Source organism: Falco cherrug, chromosome 3, assembly GCF_023634085.1.
Source record: "Falco cherrug isolate bFalChe1 chromosome 3, bFalChe1.pri, whole genome shotgun sequence".
NCBI lineage: Eukaryota > Metazoa > Chordata > Aves > Falconiformes > Falconidae > Falco > Falco cherrug.
This window is the reverse complement of record NC_073699.1, coordinates 96,276,056-96,297,413: the sequence shown is the minus strand read 5'-3', so window position 1 is coordinate 96,297,413 and position 21,358 is coordinate 96,276,056. Positions and strand designations below refer to the sequence as shown.

The 21,358-nt window shown below is 49.4% G+C and overlaps 1 protein-coding gene across 3 annotated transcripts; it reads left to right on the top strand.

Moving 5' to 3' along the window:
* Positions 1–470: 470 nt before the first annotated feature.
* TFAP2A (transcription factor AP-2 alpha) lies at positions 471–17,921 on the top strand. Of its 3 annotated transcripts, none has more exons than XM_055706369.1 (7): positions 471–714; positions 5,365–5,799; positions 8,758–8,809; positions 10,546–10,777; positions 11,633–11,751; positions 14,059–14,200; positions 15,777–17,921. In XM_055706369.1, the coding sequence occupies exons 1-7, from the start codon at positions 664–666 to the stop codon at positions 16,063–16,065; spliced, it is 1,320 nt and encodes a 439-aa protein (XP_055562344.1). In that variant the 5' UTR covers positions 471–663; the 3' UTR covers positions 16,066–17,921. The 3 variants fall into 3 exon arrangements, with proteins under 3 accessions (XP_055562344.1, XP_055562343.1, XP_055562345.1); XM_055706368.1 differs by lacking the exon at positions 471–714 and adding an exon at positions 2,371–3,037 and having other exon boundaries at positions 15,777–17,862; XM_055706370.1 differs by lacking the exon at positions 471–714 and adding an exon at positions 4,010–4,078 and having other exon boundaries at positions 15,777–17,862.
* The last annotated feature ends 3,437 nt before the right edge of the window (positions 17,922–21,358 follow it).

Here is a 21,358-nt window from a genome sequence, read left to right as displayed (position 1 = left end):
AACCTCGTTAGAGCAAGACCCGAGTCTCGTTTCTCCTCGCTTTGGTTTCTCAAAACCCGGTGGAAAAAACACCCAAAAAACAAACCAAGTGTGGGGGGAGAACGCGCGGGGGTGCCCTCATGGCTAGCCCCAAACTCTGCAGATGAAGGGACGGTCGCCTCTGGTTTCGCTGGCCACTTTCCTCCCCGCTGGTGGGCAGAGGCGTGGGGGGAGCGGCGGCCGATGAGCCCCGCTCCATCGCCTGCCCGCCCCAGGCAAGGCCCGCTGCCCCCCCCCCCAGTGCCTGGTCTCGGCGGGTTGGAGAAACCTTTTTTTTTTTTTTTTTTCTTTTTTTTTCTTCCCCCCTCCTTTTTTCTCTTTTTCTTTCTTCTTCCCCCCCCCCTTTTTTTTTTTTTTTTTTTTTCCTCGCGGGTCCTTTCTACCTGTGTCCATGGCTGCAGGTTGTTGTGCTGGCGAGCAATTGGGCTGTTGTTGATATGCTAATGAGGCGATTAGGCTGTGGGTAAAGAGCTGGAAAAGGGAAAAGTTTCCACCATTAGAGGGAGATCTCCGAGCGCGGACGGGAGCTGCAGAGCCTCCGCCAGCCGCGCTCCCCACGCCGCCCCGGCACCGCCACCGTAGGGAAAGGCAGGGAGAATCAAATCCTCTCTCTCACGCCAATCCATGAAAATGCTTTGGAAACTGACGGATAATATCAAGTATGAGGAATGTGAGGTAAGCGCTTCCCCCGGCCGGGGTAGATCCCCGGCCCCGCAGCTGCGAGCGGGAACCTGCAGCATCCCTCCGTCTCTCAATTTCGTTTAGGAAAACTTCTGCTCCTTCGCCCGGCTTCCTTGCGGTCCTGCAGCTGGAGAGGGGCTGGGGTCCTTCCCCAGGAACTTCGGGGCTTGTGGAAACCCGGCTTTGTCGGAAGTGTATGAGGAAAGGCAAACAGGATCCAGCAGCAGTCTGGTCTATAGGTAGATCCTGCGTAGATAAGGCTCAGTAAGACGCTACACTCATCCATATGGATGCATGACTGAAATGGATGGACGGATGAATGAATGAATGAAAGGGCAAAGAGACAAAGGGAAGAGAATTATTCTTATACGCCAGGTACCTGAGGCATCCCGATAAATTGGCTCAGGACCGACGCTTAAATTCAGCCTTTTCGATGTAGCTGCGGGTCGATTATACCGAGCTGCACAAATTTGCAAGGGTCAGCTGCCGAACTGAAATCACGGGTTTGGGAGCAGTGTTCCCCCAGCCTCGTAATTTTCAGGGCCACACTCTCACGGGTTTGAGAAATAATATTTTAACCGCTTGGAAAAAAAAATTAAAATCCACCTAATTTGGTCTGGGAGCCGTTCAGCAGAGATTGTGTGCGCGCATCTCTGTGTCTGTGTGTGCATCCATATTTTTAGAAAGAGGCGAGTGTCTTTTAATCTGACAAAAAGGAGAAGAGGAAAAAGAAGAGCGATGCCCAGGACCCCATGCCTAGTCTCAAACCAACGAATACCATTGTCACCCGTTTCGCAAAAGTTGCCAGTGCGGTGCGTTTAAACCTCTCAATAAAGGACTCCACTTGGCAAATGAACGCAGTTATTTGGTCGTGACCCACGCGGGAAGGTTCCCCCCAGCCTGGCGGAGCCTTGCCGACATGCACGTCTGGGACGAAGGGGGGCCACGCTCTCATTCGACTCTGCCGCTGCTTTGGGCGATGCTGTAGCTTAGGAAAGGGACCGAGGACTCGCCAGACTCACCGCCGACTAAATGGTTTTGGTGGTTTATTCCCGGATCGAGGAGTTTGGGATAAAAGCTGTCTCCTGGTGCGGGAGCTGAGCTCTTAGATCCACTCGCTGGCGGATGCTTGATTTCTAGAAATGAGTTGATAAGGGTGTTCTGTTTGGTTTGGGTTTGGGTTTGGGTCTTGTTTGTTTTTTGTGGTGTTTTTTTTTAAGCCGGAAAAAAATAGAGATACATATTCCTCGGCTGGATTTCGGGAGGAAAGCGTGTCTCTCCCCCTCCCTTCCCCCAGGATCGGTGTTCAAGTGTGCACACGTGCGAGCGTGTGGATTTCATCGCAAATGGCTTTTGTTGCCTTGCGCTAATGGGACTTCGCACCGAGGTGCTACCGGCCGCGGGGGGAGCAGCGGCCGTTCCGCCGTAGCCCCGCTGGCTGTTGTGCGTGCGTGTGCGGTCGGCTCTGCGCGCTCTCCCCGGGCGCGGATGCGAGGGGACTTGTAGGGAGGATGGTAAAGAGGGTGGCTGCGCCCTGATGGGGACGGGACCTGCCTTTAAAAAAAAAGAAAAAAAAAAAGGGGGGGGGGGGCTGGAAGTACTGCTGGCCGCGCTGAGCGCCGGGGGCCAGGAGCGGGCGGAGCGCGGGGCCGGGCGCCGGCGGCGCGGAGGCTGCGGCGGGGCAGCGGCGGCGAGCGGAGCGGTGCCGGTTTGAGGGAGTTGTTTGGGAGTTGCACAGCCAGTCCGACGGGTTGCGCCGGAGCCCCGGCTTGTCTGGGCCGGGAGAAGCGCTCGCCTTGCCTCTTTTCCCGGCTCCCTCTTCCCCCCCCGCGTCCCCCCCGCCCTCCTTCCCTCCCCGCCTCGTGCCTTTTCCCCCCGTCTTTTCCTGGATCCTGCGAGAGGGGGGCCGCGGGGAGCCCGGCGGATGCTCCTTGGGCTCCCCAGCCCCCCCACCCCGGGCGCCCGCCGGCCTCGGCGCTGGGCTCGGACTGGAGGAGGAGGAGGAGGAGGAGGAGGGCTGACACCCAGAAGGGGAGACACCCAAAAAAACTTTCCCAGCCGGTTTCCGGGACGCAGGGCACGGAGGCGAGCCGGCTCGGCGGCGCGGGGCGGCCGCCGCGGGGGCAGCGGCGCGGGGAGCCCCTCGGCGGGGCGCCGTCGAGGCATGGACGGGGCGGCGGCGGCGGGCGGCCCCGCGGAGCCCACCCCGCGCAAAGGCGGCGGCGCGGCCGAGGGCGGCAAGAGCCAAGCGGGGAGCCAGCAGCCACTCTTCTCCCTGGGCTTTGAGGCCGGCTACGCGCAGCAGCCGCAGCCCGAGGTGCGCCCGCGAAGGACCGCGGGGCTGGGGGCATGGGGAGGCGGCGGCGGCGGCGGGGGGAAGGGAGGGGAAGGGAAGGAAGGGGGGATCCCGCGCCCCCTCCCCTCTCTCCTTCTGCCCGTCTCTCCCACCCACCCCACCCCCCTCCGCACCCCCACCCCCCCGCACCCCTCGGCTCCCACCCTCTCCCTCTCTCCGGATCTCTTTCTCTTTCACTTTTGCATGCCCTGCAACCTTTTAAAATGTTGCCCCTTTCCTGTGATTCGTCAGACGCAGCAGCATGTCCCCCCTCTCTCTCTCCCGCTCCCTCTCTCTCCCTTTTTGTCTCTCTCTCCCTCTCCCTCTCCCCCATCTCTGATTAGATACACTGATTCTTCATTCAATGGACGTCATTTAGAACAGGCTCTGCCTTGAGTTGCCTTCTCGCTTCACGCTCGATTTCCAGCCATTCTTCCCTTATTAAGTGTTCGTGTAATATTAATAGTCATGAATATCTGCTATTAGGAGTCTCCAGGAAGGCAGCAGATCTGTTATTAGGAGCTCAAGTGAAGCAGCAGCTAAGTCAAAGGAGAAAAAGAAAGAAAGAGACAGAGGAAAAAAAAAAGGATTAAGAAACAAACACACACACGCTAAAAACAAAACAAAAAAGGCAAAAAAAAAACCCGCAAAAAAAAAAAAGCAAAACAAAAAAAGCAACCAACTTTGACTCCTCACACCACGCCAGGATAGAGCGCTCGCCTTGGCAACACCCGATGAAGGGCAGCAGAGATCGGTGCAAGTTCTGATGGATTATAGTGGCGCGCCCGCGGTGCAGGAGCAGCCCCGGCGCCCCGGTCCCGCCGCCCGCGCCTAGCGTCGGGCTCCGGCCGCGCTCCCTCCGCGCCCGCGCCGCACCCGCACCCGCGGGGCTCCGCCGGGGGTTGCGCGCTTCGCCGGTCCCTTTCCTCTGCCTTTTTTTTTTTTTTTTTTTTTTTTTTTTTCCTACCTTGACTTGTAACCCCCGACTCTTCGCAGATGTTAGTGCACAGTTTTTCGGCTATGGTGAGTTGCTTCACGTTTCTCTTGGAGGGGGTTTGGTGTGTGCTGGATGTTGCTATTGTTGTCGGCGGTGGCGGTCGGGGTTTCGCACTCAGCTTTCCAGAGAGGGTGTTTTTTTTGCTTTTTCCTTTCCTTCTTTTTTATAAAGTCGTTGGTGTACCTTTTTGGTTCCCCCCCCCCTTCTCGCTTTCTTTTTTTCTTACCCCCCCCCCCCCCTCTTTTTTTTTCGGTCTGCTTCGCGCAAACGGCAAAAGGCTTTGCTTGGACCCTACCGCTTCGATTTCTTCACCTTGCCACCTGCAAACGGGATATTTTCAGTTTTCTCGTTTCCCTTTTTCGGGATCGTGGCTCTTTCCCTTGAATCCTCCTCCTCCTCCTCGGAGGCCATACCTTTTTCCCCGGACATACCTGTAGTCTCTTCTTCCCGGCTACCGGAGCCCGCCGAGCCGTGCCGACCCAGCCGGGCGCGTTTCGGTGCCGCTGGCCCGTCGGGACGGCGGGACTCGGGGCGGCGCTTCCCCCCCTGCCCGGCACATTCCTCCGCTTCCCCGGCGCCTCGGCTGCCGCCGCCGCCCCCTCCGCGCCGAAACCGCCCGGTGGCGAGCGGGCAGCTCGGCCAGGCACCGGGGCCGCTCTCCCCGTAGGTGGGGGGCCGCGGCGGTGCCTTCGCCCCCAAACATTTGTAAAACTCGCGGGGGGGAACGACCTGTTTGTTGAGAGCCTGTTTCGGCGTTTGTTGGTAACAAAATGGCAGTGGGCTTGGGTTTTCCAGGGTTTTCTTGGGATGCGTTGCCGGTAATCCTAGCGACAGTATTTGTCTCGGTTCTACCCAGGGCCAGCGGGAGGATTTTGAGTCGTGGTAGAATTACGATTTTAATAATACCTGCTTATGAATTATTCTTTTTATTTGCGGGAAATACCTGCTCCTGAAATGCCGGGGCGCGATCTGTCGGGAGCACACTCTGTATCGCCGCAATGTTTTATTAATTATTATAAGCAGTCCTGTTATAATTATTGCTGTTATTGCTGTTATCATTACTGCCGTTATTATTATTACTGAAAAAGCGAGACTGCCTCTTAATTGCGTGCGAAGGGAAACGAGAGGCAGAGAAAGCCTCAGATCTGCTCTCTCCGCCTCGGAGCGGACGGATTGCCCATCTTTGCCCCATAGGTGAAATTCGCAAGTCGATTTTGAGGAGAAACAGTTTCATATTATCTTTGTTTTTCTTTTCTCTCCCTCCTTCCCCCTCCCTCCTCCCCCCCCCTCCCCCGCCGCCCCCCCACCTCAGGAGCGCCACGACAGTACCAGCAATGGGACAGCCCGGCTACCCCAGTTGGGGACCGTGGGTCAGTCTCCCTACACCAGCGCCCCGCCGCTCTCCCACACCCCCAACGCCGACTTCCAGCCCCCCTACTTCCCCCCCCCTTACCAGCCCATCTACCCCCAGTCTCAGGACCCCTACTCCCACGTGAACGACCCCTACAGCCTCAACCCCCTCCATGCCCAGCCGCAGCCCCAGCACCCAGGATGGCCGGGACAGAGGCAGAGCCAGGAGACGGGGCTACTTCACACGCACCGGGGTTTGCCCCACCAGCTCTCGGGGCTCGACCCACGCAGGGACTACCGGCGGCACGACGACCTGCTGCATGCCCCGCACGGGCTGGGCTCGGGGCTGGCCGACCTGCCCCTCCACTCCATCCCCCACGCCATCGAGGACGTGCCGGTAAGCAAAGGGGTTGCCCCCCGACCCATTCGTCCCCCGGCCCCCTCCCCGCGGGAGCTGAACTTCGAAGGGGGGTGGGGAGGGAGGGGGATCCCCCTCCCCCCAGGAAAAAAAAAGGGGGGGAGGGAATAAAAGACACCCCCTCCCGGGAAAGGCGAAGCCCCCACCTAGAACAATAGGTTCTCGCAGCTCGTCCCTGCGCGACGCCTCCCCGCTAACGTGCCCGCTAAAATATAAATAAATCAAATTACTGTCATCGTTAACAATATCTTTCCTTCTCAATGACAATAAGCTGTTACGATTGGAAGAATATATAATATCACCACAGGGCCGTGCATATGGGGATTTCTCGCTGCCTTGGGAAAAACACGAGTCTGAAACGCGAGATCTCATTAAATGTCCTCCCAGGCAAACGTAAAGGGGGAAGGAAAAAAAAAAAGAAAAAGTGGGTGAAAGTGGCCTAAGAAGGAAAAATCGGTTTCCCGTGATTACAGAATTGGCATCTGGGATAACGACATCCAAAGTTGTAAGAGGGTACCGGCAGATCCTCTTCTCTAAAGGAATTAATTGACAAATCAGGCAAGAGGTATACTAAAACGCTGCCGCCTCCTTTTAGCAGTGGTGCAAAGGGATGACCTCATAAATCATTAGCTATAGGTTATCAAATTCGAGCCAGACCTGCTACACCCTAGATTAAATTAAATGTTGGGAGCCTATTGGAGGATGCATTATTTGGGGGACCTAATTCTGTTATCGATAAATAAAGATTAAAAAATGATTTCTAATTAAGCATGACATTAGCGCGTGGGCTATTTACAAAGCAAGCCAGGGCTATTGTTCGGTTAGGAAAGTGGCCTTATGCAATGTGATAGGTCGTGATCGAAGTTCATGTTTCAGGGTTTCTCCCCGAAAATGGAATTAGAACATGGCAATAAATTTATTAAAGCCCACAGAGCTTGTGCTGAGGGACTAAAGCTGCTCGACTTGCAGGAGGAAAGAGGAGGGAGGGAACTGTGGTATCTGGATGTGATTTTTGCTGAAATGCCATCCCAAATTACAGGATCAAATATTACAACAATATATTTGCTGACAGTTTAATGAGTACAGTTTCGTGTTGCAAGGATAATGTTCAGATGAACTTACCTATTTTTGGGGGTCATTTTGAAATCTTTTGTAAATTATACTCGGGGAAAATACTGAATTTATTACAGCCCTCATCTGGCTAAATTAGCCACAGAAAATTGCTGGTTATGTTTAGCAGTTTTGCAATAAACGCATACATTTCCCAAAGTGGAGGATTTAGTCAGCAATTTGGATCCGTTAAAAGCAGGTCGATTCTTTAAACTTGATACAAAATAACATGAAGGCAATAGTAAGAATAAACTAATTTGTTGACTGCAAGCCCCTGATTGCTGTAGGAGGAACATGACCTAAAATATTCTCTTGAATTCTCCCTCTCCTCAATTGTGCTCCATGGCAGTGGGCTGATTCGGGAAGCCTCCTCTGCAGATCTATGAATTAATAGCATTGCTATACTTCGTGAAAACCAAATGCCATCTGGTTTAAATCCTTAAACCAGCCCAGCCATTTTTTTTTCCTCTCTCTCTCTGTAAAACTGAATCAGCAGGCTGCATGAAGGAAAGCATAAAAATAAGAGGATGTATCTTTTCTAAGAATATTTTACCTAGTTATGGAGGGAAAAAAAAAAAAAAGCCAACAACAAAACAACCAAACTGCCCTTTACAGAAATCTGGGTCGGGAAAGAGTCGTTTTTGAATTTTTCTGTTGCTGCAACAGTTAACCTTTAATAAAAACGACCGCTAAATATTTAAGAAAATCAAGTAGACGGTGAAAATTATTTAATCATAAATATCTCTGTGGGATTTTAAACTTAACAGTCCTCCCTGTATGGAATATGTGTAGAAATAACACAAATAAAAGTATTATGCCACACTACATTTACTTTATGGGTTTAGGGTGCATGCATAAAGGGATCATATTTCCCCATATAGTTAAAACACAAGAACTGCAGCAGTAGTCATTTCTGAACATTTCTCAATTTAATTATACTTAAATCCAGAAGCACTTTAGGCAAGTTACAAATGAGAGCATTGAGTATAATAAAACCTGTAATAAAGCAACTTAGTACCATCCACCCGGAATCATTGAGATCAGGCACAATTAACAGGAGCATAAATCCAAGACAGAATGGAAAATGTTAGAATCAGTATTATTGTTGGACAAAGACTAGAGAAGGAAGTAATAGTTTTTTAAATGGTAATGCCTGGGTTTTGTAACGATTGCGAAATCTTCTATCTCAGCAGCACTGGTGTTAATTTGTAAACACAGCCAGACATTATATTGCCTGTCAGTTTTTGGAATTAGAAAACATGATTTCATTTGACTTTCTAATCACGTCGTGGCTCTGCCGCGCGAACCCCAGCTGTAGCCGCGACCGCGGAACCTGCGAGGGGACAATAGTGGGGGGGCGCGGGGTGCGGGCCCCCCCGGCTCCGCACCGCTCCCGCTCCTTTGTGCTCTGCGCCCGCAGCGGCGGGGAAGGGCCGGGCCGGGCCGGGGCCGCTTCCCGGGGAGGAGGGGAGGGAAAAGAAGGGAAGGGAGGAGAGACCCCGCAGAAGCTGGAGGCCACTCGTCAGTCGGGCTCGGCCGGGCAAGCCCCGGGGGTGTGGGGGTGATTTATTATTTTTTTCTATTTGTTGGGGAACGGGGGAAGAGCGGGGAGGGATGCAGGATTCCTCCTGATAAAGGAAATCCCCCCAAATCCCGTGTTCCATCCCCGTCCCCCCTCTCTTCCCCGGCAGGATCTGTTGTTTCCCTCCTCGCAGCTTGCCTGGGGAAAGGGGTACACAACTTCTCCCGCACCCCATCCCAACCCACCCCTCCCTGCCTTTTGTTGTGGTTGTACATTTACATCGCTGCCTGTTCCTTTTGTTGCAGCACGTAGAAGACCCCGGTATTAACATCCCAGATCAAACTGTAATTAAGAAAGGTAAGCCGTTTTGCGCATACCAAACATGTCGTCACAGGCTGGGGACTGCTGGCGGGGAGGACTTACCCGCCCCCCCCCATCCCCCCCAAGCCCCCCGGCCCCGGGCTCCTTCCTTTGGCACGTACTGTTGGTCAAAAGGGTGGAGGCAGAGAAAGAAAACGGGCGATGCGGGTTGAAAACTGCCCTCTTAAATGGCCGCGTTTGCCGGGTATTTTAATTATTGTTGTCATTAGGGAGGGAAAAAAACGTTAGCAGATGATCTAGAAAATCCGAGCCGGTGTTTTAGTGCATTAGCAAACAATTCGGTTTCATGGTTTGCCCCTTGCATCGGGCTGAGCGGCGGTGTGTAATCGTTGTTGGTAAACTGGGCTGTGAAAGAGAAAACGTTGTTCCTCCTTCTTCGGGTTTTCTTATTTAAATCACGGCGGTGACGAGGTGGGCTGTCGGGAGAACGAGGGGCGAGTTTCTGGAAACTGATGGCTGTCCGTCAGGGTGGTTTGGTTTTCGTTGGCTTTGTGCGCTTGCTTCATTTGGAATTGAATTGCTTGGATGCTGGTCCTCAAATCGTACAAAATATTTATGGCGTGTTTGCAATCTATTTCCTTTTCCCGTCTTTCTTCGGAAGACCGAAGGATTGGGAAAGGTGGCACAGGGCAGTTTGCAAAGGAGGTTTGCTTGGTGGAAAGCGGTCGGTTTGCGTTTGGATCCTCTGTCGGGAGCTGCTGCTGGAGCAAAATTCGCGGGGCTGAGCGGGTGGTCGCCGGCTGCTGCCCGCGCCGGGGGGTGCCACGGCCGTTCGGCCGCCCGGGACAGGGGTACCCCGGCCGCCACCGGAGCGAGGTGCTGAGCAGGGCCGCTCTCCTCTCTGCCAACCCTAATCGCTGTGCAGCCAAGAAGCTCAAAGTTTCATTCCCCCCCCCCCCCGCCTGTAAAGCCTTTGTCACGTCAAATTAGATGTGCAAGGGATAAATCTTAAGAGATGCTCTTTCCAAGTCGACATGATAATTGGCTCTTTTATTAGTAATCTCAAGAGTTCGTTTAACTCCTGTTGTATCTATTAGCCTTCCCAGAGCTATTAATGTCACAAGTGATCTATCCAAAAGGCAGAGCCCCCCACTCGGTTGGGCCGTGCCCCGGGCGGAGGAGGAAGGCAAAGGCGGCCGCGGACCCGCCCGGGACCCGAGGCCAGCGGGCACCGCAAGGCAGCCGGCGGGGAGGGGCCGGGCTGCATCCCGGTGCGCGCCCCGCCACCGGGGCACACGCGTCCCGGCTCCGCGCCGCCTGACGGGTTTCCACGTCAAAAGTTGCGCACAGGGGAGGCGGCGGGGCGGGCGGGCCGGCGCCGTCCCGGGGGGAGCCCGGCGGCGCGTACCCCGGTGCCACCCGGCTGCGGGCGCTGCCCGCCCTCCGCGGCAAGGGCGGCCGGCGGCGCCCGCGGCGTGTGACACGGCCGGTGCTGACGTGCTTTAACAGCCGCCAGCCCCCCACCGGGCTGAAGGGGGGGGCGCAGGGTCGGGGTTTATTTTGTTTTGTATTTTTGTTTTTTTTTTTAATTTCTTTGCTGCGGGTCGAGGGTCTCCCCCTGCTCCCCCCGGCTAGCCGAGGGCTGCCCCGCCGGCCGCACTGCCCTCCGTAGGCGGTGCGGGACCGGGGCTGGCCCGCCGCGCCCCCCCTCCCGCCTCCCCGGCTCCCCGCCCGCTCCTCACCCTCACCTCCCTGCTCCTCCCTCCCTGCAGGCCCCGTGTCCCTCTCCAAGTCTAACAACAACGCCGTCTCCTCCATCCCCATCAACAAGGACACGCTCTTCGGCGGGGTGGTGAACCCCAACGAGGTCTTCTGCTCGGTGCCGGGCCGCCTCTCGCTGCTCAGCTCCACCTCCAAATACAAGGTCACGGTGGCGGAAGTGCAGAGACGCCTCTCGCCGCCCGAGTGCCTCAACGCCTCCCTGCTGGGCGGGGTGCTCCGGAGGTGAGGGGCGGGGGAACGCAGGAGGCGGGGTGGCGGCGGCGAATAACGCCCGCTGCCGGGCCGGGCCGGGCCGTGCCGTGCCGGGCGGGGTGTGGGAGCACGACGACAGCCCACGCGGGGCGGCGGGGGTGGGGGAGGGCGTGCGGCGCCCGCCGCTAGGGGGCGGGGCAGCGCTGCGAGGCGGGGGCGCGGTAGCCATGGCAACGTGCTGGTGTGCCCCCCCCCCCCCCCCCCGGCAGGACCCGTGTCTCCCCCCTCCTCGCGCCATGCTGTCCCATCAAGGGGGTGACCCCCCTACACACCACACCCCCAGGAGCAGGGAGGCTAGTGGTGGGTGCTTCGCCATGGGCACCCACCCGGCCACCCACTGCCCTGGGCCTGCGGCCTCAGCCAGGCAATTACGCAGCGCCCGGGTAGGGAATAATATCCAGGATTAATTAAACCAGCTCCCACCTGCACGGCCCGGCTCCGTCCGGCTCTGCCGAAAAGCCGCAGATGGGCCGCAGGGATTAGCGTGAGGGCGGCCGTGCTGCGTGGTGGGAGCGGGGTGAGGCTGGGCCGCTGCCCCGGCGCTGTGAGGAGAAGCTGCCCCCAGGCCCATGGCGCCTCTGAGCTGCCCCGCCAGCTGGGGGCTGATCCAGACCTCAGCGAGGGCCCCTGTTGCCGAGACATGGAGCCATCCAAAGCCCCGTCCCTATGTCTGAGACAGCTTTCAGCTGTGCTCGCTCTTCAGCCCCCCGCAGCCCCCCAGCACCCCCACCCCTGTACCCCCTTGGCGGGAAGGCGATGGGTCGGGGGGATCCGGGTGGGAGCCGAAGCCAGCCCTGTTTCTCAATGCCTGTCTGTGTGAACCAGGGCGAAGTCTAAAAACGGAGGGAGATCTCTGAGGGAGAAACTGGACAAAATAGGATTAAACCTGCCAGCCGGGAGGCGTAAAGCTGCTAACGTCACCTTGCTCACGTCGCTGGTGGAGGGTAAGTGACTCAAATAGCAGGGAGGGCTCCTTTGGAAAATGGCCTGTTGCTTTTGCCTGATGGGAGAAGTTTTGGTGTTGGGTTGGTTGGTCCTCCTGTCCCCCCCCTCAAGTCAGTGCTGCTTGTTGGAAATTGGAAGGGTGTTACTTTCTATGCCTTGGGGAAAAAAATGTTAAATGTCTGCCTTTGCTTTTTGTTTTAACCCCAAGTGGGCTTCCATGAGTCCTGCAGACTCAGCATTGCATTCTACCATGTATTTGCTTTCAAGGCTATTGAGCTAGATGTTTTCAAGGCCCCGTCTTGCTCCCTTGTTCAGGTGAGCAATCCCTCCCCAGCGTACCCGGATCTCGTTGGGAGCAGCATGGGCCGGATCCCTGCAAACAGGGGCTGTGGGCTCAGTGCCGTACAAGACCCCTGAACATCCAGTTGGAAATTACGGGGAGCAGAGCCTCGTAATGCTTCACTGCTGTCCTTCTGCCGCAGGTGGACAACCAACCAATTTTAAATGTCAGAAACTGCAGCTACTTTAAGTATGTTCTCCCTCCCAGCCTGCAGCCACGTAACAGTAAATCATTTAAGTCTTCTGACATCTGCATTTGAGAAATGCGTGACCATTACTTCCTGAATTCATTTGGGAATCCTTGACCTCAGCCATGAATTAATGGTGTCCTGAAAGCCTCAAAGTTGCACCCCCCCACCCCCCCCACCCCTTTTGGTTCTCATTTTCAGGACATGTGTTCCCTTGGCTATATTGTTCTTTTCTCATTTGGCCAGAAAAGGTGCAACTTACTTTTAAAGCCTTGGGACGGCCTATGCTGTTAGAACCGGAAGGTGGGAAGCTCAAGAGTTTGCAGTCATTTAGTTTTCAAGCAGTTGCTGTGTCACACTGGCACAAAGTAAGCCCAAGACCAGCAAATAGATCCTCCTCCTTTCCCCTCACTTATTATGTGCATTTTAGACCAGTTCAGTCTGCAAAGTGCTTTTAAGCTCAGCCTGGGCTGTGCAGGTTTAACTTAAGTTTGGTTGTGTAGGAGGAAATGTGTTGCTTTGTTTTGTTGTCGCTTTGCATTCTGCAAGAAATGTTTCATGTTCAAAGGGATGGGGAAAGAAGCGCTGCGCAATGCCAGGCTTCATTTTTTTAAACATCAGGATTAGTGGCTGCACTATATTTATACTGCGTGAAAATTACTGTGTCTTCGTGTATTTGGAAAAGCTTTGCAATTGCATCGACGCACTGTAGTAAAAAATCACAAGGGGAAAACTTGTAAAAAGTCTAGATTTGGTAGATACTTAACATTATTTGTGATGTTAATGAATATGGAGAAGGTTTTATGGTAATCTATTGTTCTGTTTGGCTTTCACATACAATGGCTTTAAAAGGATGATTTTTTTGAGAAACAAAACTAGAGGCCTGATCTCCAGATAATTTAGAGATGGTGGCTAATTTTGGGGGGATGATAGCGTAAACATTGCTGGGGCTTTGAGTCCTGTAGCGATGAGACAGTTTCTAGAGTACTGTTATTGTTTATGATCCGCTCCATTTTATGGAAACAAGCTCACTGGACTGAGGCTTTGAAGCTCTAATTGGCGCATGCGTTCTTCCGGAGCTAGAGCTAATGGCAGGAAGCCCTGCAGTAAAAACCAACTGGTTCAGGAAATTAAAACCAAAGATTTGAAAATCAACAAAACAGACAGACTCGGTGGAATGACCCTAAAATTCTCATGGTTAATCGTTTGGGGGTGAACATATAATTATATGCGATCAAGTTAAATTTTAAACACTTAGCTGTTTAATGCATTTTATTTAGAAGAGCTCTAGGAGTAATTATGATCAATATTAATCATTGATGCATTGCAAAAGAATATAGAGACGGGGCTGAGGCGAGCAAACATTTCCAGAGTCAATAGCTGTGAATGAAATGTACCTAAATGGCTGCGTATAGGTATGGATATGTAAATCTAAGCACACATACTAGGTGGATGGAGCCTGCCAGTCTAAAAGTATCTGTTAGTCAATGTAAACTTTACAAATTTTTTATGCGAGATTTCACTTGTAACGATTGTCATGAAAATACACATTTGCATTGCCTTGACTGAAGCAGAGAAAACTCCTGCAAGATAAGATGTGATTAGCATTTCTTACCTTACCTTTTTCAAAGAAAGTCCAAGCCTTTTAGAAGAAAAGCCCGAGTAGAATGTAGTGCCTTTTTTTTTTTTTTTTTTTTCTAATGGATTTTTGCCTCTGTGCTATGTGTACTGATGAGCTGTGTGTTTCCTTCCCATCCCCACCCGTGCCTCCCTTTTCAGGAGAAGCAGTACATCTAGCTAGAGATTTTGGGTACGTTTGTGAGACAGAATTTCCTGCCAAAGCAGTAGCTGAATTTCTCAACCGACAACATTCCGATCCAAACGAGCAAGTCACAAGAAAAAACATGCTTCTAGCTACAAAGTAAGACATTTACCTTCCTGGCATGTTACTCAGAAGTCAGGGGAGGGCGAATAACCTGGGTTTGGGGCTTTTATTTGTGAGCATTTGCCACATAGCCGGTGGCTGATAGTTTTGCACGTTGTGAGGGGGTGTATTTGCTCTCCTGCTATAGGAAAACTCTATAACCCAGCTTGGTTTCTATCAAGTCGGTTTGTGCAGATTACCTTGAAAGCAAGTCGTGAAAATTGTGGGTGGATGTTTAGTTAAAGAAAAAGCAGTAATTCTTCAGAGCAAAACATTTCCTGGGCCTTTTCACTTAGCTTATCAATTTAAGTAGAAGGGGAAGGCTTCCCATTGACAGTAAAATAAAACTGGCACATTAAACTGATTTCAGTTCATTAAAATCGGCAATGGTTCTTTCTGCCTAAGCAGCTCTGTTACTTAGTGAATATGGGGATATTAAAAATATATTTTAAATGACAATCTGTACGCAGTTAAAGTGCTAGTGGAGTTTATCATTGGTGGTGCTGCCTAGACTTCCAGGTGGTGCGTGAAAAGAAAATGATTGTTTTGATATGTTTGCTGGAAATTAAAAGGGTTGTTTAGTAGCCCTTAATTACCAATGGAGGTGTCACCAAAGGGCACAGTGCCAGAGGACGCAGGCAGAAGATGGGAGCCGCTTTATGACTGGAAGACATTAACATGGGTTTTAGAATACAAACTGTTTCAACACGCCTCTGAGCTCTCTTGCTCTAAGGTGTGTTATTTCCCCAACCATTTGTGCAGGGAGTGGATGATATAACTGAACTTCTGTGCCATGCCTTTGTAGCCTTTCTTCCCACCTCCCTGGAAGGAAATTTCCAGACCTGGGTTAGCATCAGCTTTCCCCTCTGTGGGAAGGTCCCTTTGGATTTGGAGATGTAGACGTACATGTATAAATGTTTCAGAATATCCTAATTTAAAGCCTCGATTCCCCTCTCTGCCCTCGCTCTTTATTCCTGACAAACAGCCGCATTTTAGCCTTGTGCAGGAAGAGGCTCGTGCCTCTTTCCAGTTCAAAGAAATAAAATAATAAAAACATAATCTTCCAAGACATGGCTAAATCCCTGAACCTCCCTTTAGATATTGCACCCCATCTATTCCCTTCTGCTCTGCTTGGGAACTTTGAACTGTGTATCTGCTCCAAAACCCAACTGGGCCGGAAGGATGGGTGTTTGTGGGGAGGGTGTAGGGGGCTGCGATAAGGGGACTGGTGGGGGCAGTTGGGATGTGTGGGTATCTGCGTGCCTGTTTGCCCATGCGCTGGCTGTAGCCGGGGCGTGATGTGTGTGGCAAGCGAGGTGAAGGAAGAGGTTTGTGCGTGCTGGCAAAGTGTGAGAATTAGGGGGAAGGATGTGTAGAGAGAAGAGGGAGAGGAGAGAGAGCGGAGCGTGTGTGCACTCGAGGGCAGCAGCCCCCTTGATCCAGGGGCTTGTGTAATCTAGCAGGGAGAATGCACAGGCTTTGCTGCTGCCAGTGATGGTTCATTTCTCTCCCTCTCTCTTCCCCTCCCTCCCTGCCTCCTTCCCTCTGTCTCTCTGCTCCATTTGTGCTACAGACAGATCTGTAAAGAGTTCACCGACCTGCTGGCTCAGGACCGATCTCCCCTGGGGAACTCGCGGCCCAACCCCATTTTGGAGCCGGGCATCCAGAGCTGCCTGACCCACTTCAACCTCATCTCGCACGGCTTCGGGAGCCCGGCGGTGTGCGCTGCCGTCACTGCCCTGCAGAACTATCTCACCGAGGCACTCAAGGCCATGGACAAAATGTACCTCAGCAACAATCCCAACAGCCACACAGACAACAGCACCAAAAGCGGCGACAAAGAGGAGAAGCACCGAAAGTGAGGATTCCCCCCCACATACACTCCTCTCCCTTCCCCCTCATAGCCCATCGATCCATTCATCTCCCTCCTCCCTCTCCCCTGCACCCAGCACCCCAGGCTACAGCAACAGAATGAGCATCCTTCTGCCAATCCTGTTCTCTGACTCTGCAGGACTGCTCAGCCCTCTCCCCACACCCCTTCCCAGCATCCACATTTCCATTTGCTCCCTCTTAACTTCCCCCCCTCTCCCCGATGCCACCATCGTTTTACCCCAGTTTGGAGCCTAAGAGAACAGAACAGGGGGACGGAGCCAGCAAAGAAAAAAAGTTCTGTCTTGAGTTTGTGAACTTTTTTTTTAAAATAAAACAAAAGGAGGAAAAAAAAAAAGAAAACAAAAAAAGAAAAGGACTTTTTTTCTAAAAATATATAAAAAATTTAAAAAAAAAAACCAAAAAGAAATAAATAATACTTAAAAAATTCTATGAGCTTCACCGGACTGAATCACCACCTTCCCTTACATAAACTTCAGTTAAGATTGTAGCCATATTAAAAATGAAAAAAGCGATAAAGGTACAGCAGCAACAGCAAACAGACAAAAGGCAAAAAGGACTGATGACATTTTATCAGTATTGTGAATAAACTTGAACACAAAACACAAGCAGTTCCATGTCATATCTTCAGTTGTAGAACTTTTTCCTGTCCAAGGTAAAGCGACCAACTTGAACTTTCTATTGCAACACGATTCACGGTTATTATATAAGGGAATCAGTGTTCATGTATGTATATATTTATTTATGTGTAATTTAATGGGAATTGTAAATATGGTGAGTCTGTTTTAAGCCTTTTTTTATTTATCTGGTGATCTCGTTTACCTCTTGTTTAGTGGGTTTTAAATCTTCCCCTCTTAGTTCATCATGTGGTTCATGGTACTTATTTAGATATCAGAGGTTTTTTGGGGGTTTTTCTCTGGGATTCATCATTTTTAGCCCTGTTGTAGCATGTTAAAGGCGACAATGAAGCAGCTGAACAAATAAAAAACCATGAATTTTTATATATAATTAGTATGACATTTAGTTTCTCATTGAAGATAAAATAAAGTGATGTTGGACCCTGGCAAGGTTTTTAAACATGTTAGTGGTTTTACAACCCTTATGTGTTGTGGAAAATGAAAGAAGTTATTTTCATCCACTGTCCTCCTCCCGAAAGCACCATCAGAGCAATAAATTAATATTGTCTTTTAAAACAAGATTTAGCTTTTCTCTCCTTTTCCCCCCCTTTTTTTTTCTTTCTCCCTTTCTTTTGTTTTTCTTTTTCTCCTTTTTTTCTTTTTCTTCTTTTTTTTTTTTTTTTTCCCAAAGAACTTTAAACATTTGGGACCACCTGGTATCCTGTATTTCCACTGGCCATATTGGAAGCAGTTATAGTTGTATTGTATTGAGTTGTGCCGGCAGTAGTTTCCATGCCTATCAATGTATCATAGTCCTTTGTTGCCCAGATAAATAAATATTTGATACGCTTTATGTCGATTTTTTTATTCAGTGGCTGTCTTTACCCAGGCGTATTTTTGTTCTTGGCAGTATTTTTTATTCAGTATGGTTACAGTAATTGAGTTTAACTCTCCCTTGACAATTGCTCCTTGCAATAAGCAGCTGAACCCATTGTTTCCCTCAAGTATAATAAAAACTTACTTTCAACTTGGAGTTCAGAGCAGGGTATCATTTAGATATTCCACTGAGTCTGTATTCAGACAAATGACACAATAAAGCACAATGTATTCTTTTGGATAAAGAATTGTCTGTACTACTAACAAAATGACACACTATCTTTTCTTTAACCAAAACATAGTTTTATTTAAAAAATAAAGTTTTATTTTATTTATGTTGACCTCTAGGTTTTTATTTATGTTCATATATAGCATGCAGAATTATAAGCCTATAAAATTTTGTACATGTAGTTGTCCTAATGGAGAGCAGAGATTAAAAAAAAAAAAATCTTGAGAAGGACATTTTCAAAAGAATAATTACCGAGCAAATACTGAAAATTAGGTGCTATGAAAAAACCTATATACTGGTGAATCAGAGCTGGGTGCTCCCTCCCCCTCAAGAAAAAAGAAAAGCTCCATAGCTGATGCCAACAAAATCATCTCACGGTTGTGAACTTTAGTGAAATCTTGCAGGAGACAGATTATTTCTGATTGATGGTTCGTGTTTTAGTGGAATGCACAGACTGACATTTTGAGATGGTTGTGTCAGTTTATAAGGGACTGAAATTTTTATCTTGAGTTTCTTCTTGTGGAAACCAGTTGTAAAATAGGGAAGTTTGCTTTAAAAAAAAATGGAGTGCACGTCTTGAAGATGGGCTGTAAAAACATGCGAGAATTCAGATTTTGACTCTTATTTTCTTTGGCCCAGGGCGTAGGTGAAGTCGGGATCAGGCTGGATTATATTATATCATAGGAGGGGAGGTTAATGCAGTTTAGAATGTAAAGGCATTTTAAAGAGATGGTCTCCTTTAAGTGCTGATGATATTTTGGTGGTGGTAGCTGATTTTTCTCTCTTTCTCTTTCCTGCCCTCCCTGACTCGCTCTGTCCCCGTCCGTCCGTGTGTCGTACCCCCCCCCCCTTTTTTTTTTTCTTTTCTTTTTGCTCGGGCAGAAATTGAGGAGGTTAAGAGGGAGGTGTTTACAATGAAGCTGCAAAGAGAATTAACATTTGCTCATATATTTTGACGTTTGGTAGGGCTGGTGAAGCAAAGCATTAGATAAAGCCCAAGATGTTTCATTTTGCTTTGGTAATCTACTTATGGAAGGCAGTGTAAAATCAATCTTGCCAAGCAGAAAGAGAGTTGGTGGAGTCTAAATTCTATTTTCGAGAGCCAGCCAGTTTATAAAAATGGTGAATATTTTTTTCCCTATAAATTGAAAGTGGATCTTTTGAATGCAAAGCTGCAATTGTTTTAAAAACAGTTATTTATTATTTCCAAGAGAGACTGGTTAACTGTAAAGTAGATGTAACAAAATAATGAGGTGAATGAACCCTAACTGTACATATTCTTGACATAAATGAAATGCACAGTATTGTAGCAGGTGAAGTGAAGCATTGTCTATCAGGGCTGTTTTTCTTGGCTGCATCTCAGATTGTGTGTGGGATCCTAACCTCAGGCACAATAGCATTCATAAACAGCAATACATTGCTGCTCTTTCTACAGCAACACATAAATACTCATTTTTAAACGAAAACAATCTTATTAAATACCATTCATTCATATCTGGATTTACAGATGCTTGTTACTTTTTGAAACCTGTACCCAATATAATCGTTTTATACTGGGCAATGTATAAAGCAGTCTTATGCTAGAACATTATAAGGTCATAATAAATAATGTTTTAAAGATATAATTAGCTACTTTATGCTAGGAGAGCACATTTTAAGTATCCTGCTGCTGCATTAGCAAGCCACCAGAAAACAGGAATGAAATGACCTTGCATAGATTTCTTTATTACTATTATTTCTAAGGCAGGATTTTACAGGCGATAATGGAAATCAGACTAGCTTTGGTTCAGCCTTCTCTGCTGTGACCAATATGCAGTTACTAAAATGTGCTAATTACTTTAGCATTCTTTGGATGCGTTTTTAACATTGTGATCAAGGCACAGCAGTGAAATTCTAGGTCATGCTTTTATACACTAAACAAAAATCTGCTATTTCCCCCCCCCCCAGATTGGCTGAAATGAGGGTGAGTGGTGGCTGAATGTTAGACCCTTGCTGCCACGCTAAGCTAATTCCTCCATGTGAACCAAAATACAGCTCGGTGCTCTTTCGCCGTGAACAAGGACAGCCCTCCTCTTTGTACCATAATTTACCCCACCCTCCAAAAATCAAATATTAATATAATTTGAGATTTAACTGGTGGAACAGCCATCAGGACAGCAATGCCCCGCAGCTGAAATAATATTTAAAATAGAAGGGATTTGACATTTGAGAAGTCAGTGGCTTGAAATACCCAGTTGTACTTAGCTAATTCAGTCCTTAACCTCTGGTTTCAAATAAATCAATTACAGTCGATTCCACTTCAGTTCAGAAGTGCACAAGGTTTTTAGTTAATTGAATACATTTTATTCACTTGCTAGGAGTATTCATTTATCCAAACCCTTACATTTAAAGGCGATTTCTTTATTGTCCATGATAAATTCAACTGCGTAATCAGATCAGCTCCTTGTTTGTTTACTCGTCTTCTGCCTCGCATTTAAATTCCAGAATGTGCACTTCCCTTTCCCTCCTCGGTACGTGCATGTCTCAGCCCAGACCAGATTCCCAGAGCATCAGCCCTCGCGTTCGCAAAGTGTAGCTAAAATAAGAAATGCCCTTCCGATGGGGAGCAACGGGAATCCCATTCTAGCTAGTGAGGGCAGAGTGATTTAAACCAGTTCGATAATCAAATGTGAAAGGCTGGGAGCGTAAAAAATAAATGGTGCCTCTGATTCTGTCCTGTGCACCTTTTCTGAATCGAAGGGCTACATGTCTGCTCCCTGCCCTGCAAGTGGCTCTTAACTCTTAGGGTGGATTTGGAGCCGGCTCGGTGTTGGTGGGAGAAGATTTTTGTCGAGCACTGGGCGCTGGAGTTGTGTCACTGATCCACTTCGAACAGATATTGATATATGCTGTACTTTGTGTGTGTTGTTTGCAGAATCCTGCTGGCGTTGGTTTGCTGTTTTGGAAAGGAAAGGGGTTAATTAGCGTCATTATCAATCACTAATGCTTGTCTAACGTGTCCAAAGAATAATCAAGTTAGGGGACTGCATGAAGCTAACATCTGCTTCATTCTAGCTAAAGATTTTTCCCTATATCGTTCAATTATTGGAAGTCCACACCGGTTTAAGGCTTTGTCAGGGCCATAAAACAGGGTCAGATCGTTAGAAATCTAGAATGGAGTGGGAAGTGCAATATAAATAACAAATGGCTTCATTATTTGAGTTACAGGTGCAAGAATGGCTGTGAAAATGAGCAGGGATTACTAGAATGTGTTCCTTCTTTTTATCTCCAATATGAAGGATAAAAGAAATCAGCCAAGGCCAGTTCTTAAATCATTTATTCTGCATAGGTTACAGCCTCTTTATTTGCAATATTTAGTTCAGTAACCCAAACTCCCTGAAATAAGTAGTTTAAAGCAAGCGGTTGGAAATGGAGGAAAAGTGAAAGTCTTTCATGACCTGTTACTAGTGGAGCCTTACAGGCTTCAGAATAGCAAAATGGTCTTGTTTCTCTTCTAGATGAACTTTCTAGGCTTTCTTGGATGGCTAAAACAGCTGATGTTTC

What these genes read in the sequence shown, in the direction of transcription:
- TFAP2A (XM_055706368.1), top strand. Translation starts at nt 2,645, where the DNA reads ATGCTCCTTGGGCTCCCCAGCCCCCCCACCCCGGGCGCCCGCCGGCCT. An exon ending in ACGCCATCGAGGACGTGCCG is followed by an intron (nt 5,800 to 8,757) that starts GTAAGCAAAGGG and finishes CTTTTGTTGCAG; the next exon opens with CACGTAGAAGACCCCGGTAT. An exon ending in TCAAACTGTAATTAAGAAAG is followed by an intron (nt 8,810 to 10,545) that starts GTAAGCCGTTTT and finishes CCCTCCCTGCAG; the next exon opens with GCCCCGTGTCCCTCTCCAAG.